At 40.0% G+C, this 7,048-nt stretch overlaps 1 protein-coding gene across 1 annotated transcript in view; it reads left to right on the top strand.

Moving 5' to 3' along the window:
- LOC122772647 (CUB and sushi domain-containing protein 1-like) overlaps window positions 1-7,048 on the top strand; it is a 292,253-nt gene that overhangs the window by 106,557 nt on the left and 178,648 nt on the right. Inside the window, exon 6 of the mRNA XM_044030836.1 lies at window positions 5,599-5,711. Coding sequence (XP_043886771.1) covers window positions 5,599-5,711 — 113 coding nt within the window. The remainder of the gene's footprint in view (window positions 1-5,598; window positions 5,712-7,048) is intronic.

Below are 7,048 nucleotides of genomic sequence, written 5' to 3'. Positions count from 1 at the left end.
AACTGAAGAACTACAAAAAGAAAACCGAGCATTTGCATTTACTTTTTGTGTTCATAGAAGTGTTGGGAGAAGCATGTATATATTTATATTTCAAACACAGATTTGTCACTGGGATAAAGGTGGCAGGCATATTCTAGTTAAGAAAATATTAAAACCATTTTATTTATCACCTTGATCCCCAAGGTGTTATTTTCAAAGCTACAGGGAGCCACTGCCGAGGGCTCTCAGTGCTTCATGCGGCTCCGGAGCCGAGGGTTGCAGACCCCTGGTATAGGCCATGGGGAGATTAAACCTTCTGCTAGATTGTCTTTACAAGCACCTTGACCTTGGTCTGTTTTCTCAGGCAGATTCAGCTGTGATGGTTTGAACACACCCTCCAGCCACTTTGCCAAAACTCTATGCTTCATCTGCCAATTCAAAGGGCATCACATTAAACCAATGAACCTTGTCCATTCTCAGTAGCTCAGTGCTTGCCAGTAAGGGATCAGTGATATCTGCCAAAGAAATTTGCTCAGATCTTTTCTTTTTTCCCTTGGTCTCCTCTCATCCATCTGTGTAGCGTTTTATTTCCACACTTTTCCTTCCTTTACTCGTTCTTTTTACCTTTTTTTCCCTTGCTTCCTTTTCAACTACTCTCCTTCTATGCTATGCTCATTCATTCATTCATTCATTCATTCATTCTCTACCACTTCTTTATCCTTTACACGAGGATAGAAGGGAGCTGGAAGCATGCAGAAAGGCTCTTGCTCTGACCGGGTCACAAACCCGGGGCTTTTTGCTGTGGGGCAACAGTGCTGGCCTCTCCTTCGCCGTGTGGCCCTCTCTCTTGTATTTACATTTTAAATTATGTTTACTGGCTGTGTGGTTGTCCCTCGGTGTATATGTGTTTCTGTGTGAGTGGGTGGATGTGTTATAAGATTAACAGTGTACCGGCGCACCAGGGTTTTGCACTAAGCACTCGGAATAAACAGCTTTATGTTGAGAATAATGTGCTTTCCAACTTTTTAGACTCGTATCCAATCATTTATTTTTATGGCGTCTTCTTTGTCGTTTTGCAGATACTTACGTCCACAGGGACTTGAGCATGTGCAGCAGGAGAATGAGCCTGAAATAATGTATTGCCAGCATTACAAGCAGCCAATAGGGAGGATAGGGGCCAAGACAATGATGCGCAGACAGTAGGAAGTTGTCCGTGCTGTCACGTCCATGTATTACTAAAAAGCTCCTGGTCTAATAATAGAGACATTCGTAAGTTATGAAACATTTTCCTGCATTTGGTACCTTTGTCCTCCTCTCCGCTCCTCTCCTCTCCTCTCCTCTCCTCTTCTCCCCTCTTTTCATTCTTTTCTTCGGACTGTCACCCAGCTCCTCTCTTCCTTGTCTTATCTCCTCTCCTCTGGTATGATCCCTTTTATCCTTTTGTTGCTCTGCCTCTTTTCTTCTCCTCCTCATCGCACAGTTTTTTTCATTCCTCCTTTTTGTTTTACAATTGTCTTCCCCCTGTCCCCTCATCCCTTCTCCCAACATTGCTCACCCCTTCTCCAGCTTCACTTGTGTTGTCATTTATCTCCACACTTCACAATCTGTTTTTGTAATGTCTAACCTCATTTAGACTCACCCTCTTTCACTTTTCGACCTCTCCTTGCGGCGAGTCTAACCCCCGTCCTCCATTTATTTAAGTGGATTTCCTGATCTCACCTCCTTTTTTCCTGTGTACTTCATTCATCAGTCCCTGCTTAACTGTTTTCTGTCATTCATTATCCGTCTCCTCCCTCGTTTCCTTTTCAGCACAGGTATCTCTCCTTACAAGCATTTATCAGTCTCTTTTCTCTTTCCCTCCTCTTCTTCCTCCCCTTACTTTGTTCACATTCAGTCTCATTCCTCCGTTGTCCTTTGCTGACCTCTTGTCTCACTCTCTTTTCCAATGTCAGGCAGCTGGCCAGTCACTATGAATAATGGAAAAGGTGCAACCATTTTTCTCCCCACTTTACATATTTTTTTTTTACTTTTTCCACTCTCTTACGCGGGATGACTTTATTTATCTGATTTAGTTAAGCTGCAAACATCCATCCTTGCAATTATAGCAGTTTAGGAAACTTACACCCATTAATGTCTTCAAACCCTTATTTTAATGTGCACCACTACATGGATTGATTCAGCACTTACTTATGATAATCTCATCCCAATTTTAACTTCCAAGTTTGGGCTCTTAGAAGAACTATGTGAGTGCCGCCTCTTCAATCATTTTAAAAACAGGAACAATTGATTTTTACATCACTGGGGACTAATATACATTTATGAAATAGAGATGCAAACACATACTAATCCTCCACAGCCCTTTGTGAAAACAAATGTCCTCCAACCAAACTGATCTAACCACATTAGGATGTGGACGCTTCATAAGGATGGTTGTAATACACAACAAGGTCTAGGTCAAATTTACAGTGTTGTTGTAGGATATAACAAGACATTTTCCCTTTATTTTCATGTAGAAAATCAAGGTCTATGCATATGGTTCTTTGCCAAAAATAGTATATATAAGAATATACAAGAAAAACAAAGTGAAAGGAACATTATGACAGAACATTTTCTGCGATTGGTTGGACGACTGCAAAGCTCTGCCACACTTGCGAACAGTTAAAATTCCAGTTAAATAGCCTGGGGCGAGGCCATTTAGGGTTTGAAAAACGAACATTTAAAGTTTGAAATGGATTCAAAAACACACTGGGAGCCAGTGGAGAGGAGAACTGTTTGGATTGGAGCGATGTGCTCCCTGTCTAGTTGTGTCAAAGCCCTGTGTTTTCTTTTTTCCAACCATTCATTTACCTCCATTTCATGATCCTCGTCATTCACACTGTCTGTATGCACTGCATTAGCCGACTTCCTCCATTCACAGTTATCATACACTAACTAGAGAATGTCTAACAATAAAATGTTATTATTGGTGGTATGAGGTTAATTCAATTCAATTTTTTTTTTAGTATTTATTATTGCCCCGCTGTACTGTAATATGATTTGAAAATTGTATCTAAAACATGAATCAGTTTTCATTCATATACAGTGTATAGTAGCTCTGAATAATGCAGCTAAACAGGATTATTACTGGACTGAAGGTCTAATAAAAAAAGATGCTTTGTTGGTGCTTGTCGGAGTTGCTCATCAATTTTACTTGCCCCGCTGCAAACGGAGTACAGAGGTGAAGTGCGGGACATATACTGTAACTACCGACACTATTTACTCGCCTGTCGTGTGCTTCATTTACCTTCTATGTCATTTGATCACCGAAGGTGTGTAGAAAGTGTGTGCATATGGATCACATACAGAAGTGCAGGGAAAACGTCCATATTTTCTGTCTCATTTCTTATCTCTTGTACTGTCACACATTTGTATTTAACCACACCGAGACGCCACAGTTGATCCTCTGTGCGTTCTGTGGAGTTAGAGTCTTTGGACAGAGACACTTTGTCTCATCTGACATTTCTCATCCTCTCTCTTTCTCTCTGATTTTCATCCGTTGTCTTGTTCCGTCTTCTTCCCTTTTATTTGATTTGATAACATTCCTGACTATATGCAGAAGGCTATAATAAGCACTAAATAAGATCCTCTTACAAGCCTGTTTAATATTTCACACCGCCCCTGTGCATCCTCCCTCTCTGTCTTTCCCTGTCTGCACGGTACATACCTGCAGCTTTATTAAAAAGGAAGTTACAGTGGCTTCTGTGCACGAGGGAGAATTGTCGAACACTGACTCCTGGGCAGTTTTTCTTGGTTGCTTTTATTAACGAAATGCAAGAGATAAGATTATGATGTAACATTTACCAAAGGCAACCAAGTCGCCGTCGTCTTAGTGGTGATGTTGTGGAAACAGCTTCATAAGATTTTTTGACTGCATATTTTTCTTAAGGGTAAAAGTATTCATCTGCCCGTAATCTTTCATTAGATTCTGAGCTCAGAATCATTTGGATATCACAGCAAAATCAAATAATCATCATAATTTGCCCTTTCTTATTCCATTAATAAGAGGTTGGTTGTGGTTGTTGAACATTGTTTTTACAGTTCTGGAGTGTGAGTTTGTTATGAACACAAAAACGTCTCAGGGCACCACCAGCTTTGTCGTTTTCATGTCTAATTTTGTGACACTCACCGCTGTGTTGTCAGAACAGCACGTCACCTGCGTTCTCTCTCTCGTCTCCTCTGTGATTTGTGATACGTTCACTGACGCTCGTTAAATCCGCTCGCTCTCCTCTCACGGCATTCACGCACACGTAGACATTGCCCTGTCTTTAATATTGGTATAGACAATCTGGCTTTCTCCAAATATTACGCAAACCTACGCCCCTGCCACATGTGTATGTAAAATTTTCTGAACAAAATAATTATACTGTATGGTCTTCATGTCATTGCTAAAACAACACATTTTGACTTTAGCACACAACTGTACAGTATGGTGCTGATTTTGCTGCTGGCCAACACCAGGTTTCTTGCTATACGTTGCCAGTTATACGTGTGAAAACACTGCTGTGATTGTCTTTTACAATTGTTTATGCAATGTTTCCATTTTCTTTGTATTCATGTCTGTTATTTGCACTTTCAGTCTGGTAATAATGTATGTTTGTTTTATTTTTGTTGTTTTTCAAAGAGTGCCACAGTCATAAATGTAAGGTATATATGCTTCTTTTAAGGCCATAAATGATTCAATTTGTAATAAAACTCATTACAATTATGATTGTGTAGGAGTATGGGAACAATGGGATTAGATTTCTTGTGACTGTATAGGTGTATAGGGATGGAATACCTGATAAACCTCCATTGACTTTGGATTCTAAACACAGTTTGGTGCTGTAGAGTATTTAATACAGCTGCATAAACCTACTTTTGGTCAGCATAGATCATTATGTGAATGGGTTATATCCTCCATGCCAGTGGAACAAATTGCCTTTCAACAAAATACCTCCATAAATGACTGCCAGGCACTCATACAAAATCGTACTTTGGAAAGTTCTGCTTCACGTAAAGACATTTTCTATTACGCGCGCGCCCTCGGATGAAGTCGCATGTAGTTATTAACACTTCCGTGCTGTGCCTCGTGTGATATACTGTGTTGATCATTTTTTTTGATGTGTAATTTCGCAACATTTTTCACAGGAGCACTTGGTCGTGCTACACTCTATAGCTGCGATCCCTAATTACACAGCAGCAATTTCGAAGCACTTTCCCTCCAACTGCTGCATCTTTTTGTTGGACTTTTTTTTGCAATACTTAAATCCAGTCTTTCATCCACAAACACAAACTTTTATGTGTATTTCAATATTATACTCTAATACATAAATGTATAGAAATATGTCCACTTTTCACAGTTGCAACAGTGTTTTTTACTGGAGGAGACATCTGTGTATTTCTCTGCAAAGTTGGACAGTTTGAATTTTCACTTACCCGTGGACATTGTCTTCCTCTGCTGTGCTCATAGTATAGAATGAATACGCTATGCAGCAAAAAAGTTAGTGCAGTCACACTTTTCTATTTCTGTCACATTTTGGATTGTACAATGTGAATATATTTTTTACAGTTGTCATTATTTGCTTCTTTTTTTTTGTACAGGTTGACTGGAACAACCTTGCCCTCACCGGTGATATCGAATAAGAACTGGCTTCGGATACATTTTACCTCAGACAGCAACCATCGAAGGAAAGGATTCAGTGCTCAATACCAAGGTATATGACACATTTTTCTTTCTTTTCTTTTCTTTTTTTAAAGCACCTATAGTTGCATGCAGGTGTTTGTTTTAAGTGTTCGTTGGGGAAAGTAGCAGAGCTGAGTGTCTTTTACAGAAATGTGTGTGAGCACTTTCCTTAGCTGTTTCATGATATTGACACATTCTACCAGCATGATTACGTTAACTTGACACCTTTACTAGTAGTTCAAGGCCTTGTTTAGTCCCATTTTTCCAAAGCTCATTAAAACCCACATACGTTGGTGGTTTCAGATGCGCTCAGGTAGCATGTCAACGTGTCCTCTGCGTCACGAGCAGCGTGAGACAAACAACAACAACATCAATGACGCAGATTCAGGGAGACAGGTGTTAACTGGAGGTGTGTTAAACAATCAACACAGTGAAAGACAATAGTTTAATGTGGAGAAGAGAGTTTGTGCCGCAGCTCCACAGACAGAAACAGATTGACCTGTAACTATAGAAATCCATGTTGGAGACTTGGACTATGTCAATATGGACACACACAGATTGGATCTGATCACTTTATGTAGTGTGAACAGTTGGTCAGGAAGATCAGATTCTGATCGGAAATGCTTACAAATCCAATTTGGGCCATAGTCTAAACAAGTCCTTAGTGTCCAGGCTGAATCTGAATACATACAAATTATATTTTGAAATCAATTTTAGCAGCTGTAGTAAGTATACCAGGTGAAGGGCAGATTCTCTCACTTTCTCTCTCTCTCTCTCTCTCTCTCTCTCTCTCTCTCTGTCTCTGTCCGTCTGAGTAAATCACATGACATTTTCTGTCAGCGATGAATCAGAAACTAAAGTCATAAACGTACTGGTGGTGTGTGGACACGCGCGAGTGAGATGCAGCAGCAGACACATCCACTGTGAACCTCATGTAGCTGCACTGTTCCCTGCCATGGTGCACAAAAAGGATAAACTAATCATCAATTCATCAGTGGGTAATGATGACCTAATGGTCACTTAACCATTTTTAAGTAACCGTTAAGTAAAATAGTGCTTTGGTTGATGTGCACCCTCTGATGTTTGAATGCAGTAAATAAGGTCCAGAGAAGTGCCACACAAAGGGAAAGCTATCGATCGTTGTCGGGCGCTTCATTAATGAATTAATATTTAATTGGTTACATTCTACATAGCAATCGATTGACGAATGATTGGAAAGACTTCTCTGTCATTTTTATTTGTACACACACCAATTATATTGAATTTGACCTCTGTGCTTAAATCAACCTGGGATTTGAACTGGTGACCCTCTTGTTACAAGCCCAGTTTCTCTCCTCATGTCTCGCTGAATCGCTATTTCAAAATGCA

Source organism: Solea senegalensis, linkage group LG7 (assembly GCF_019176455.1).
Source record: "Solea senegalensis isolate Sse05_10M linkage group LG7, IFAPA_SoseM_1, whole genome shotgun sequence".
In the NCBI taxonomy this organism is placed as follows: Eukaryota; Metazoa; Chordata; class Actinopteri; order Pleuronectiformes; family Soleidae; genus Solea; species Solea senegalensis.
Note: the sequence above shows the minus strand (reverse complement) of the source record. Positions and strands in the feature narration are given on the sequence as shown.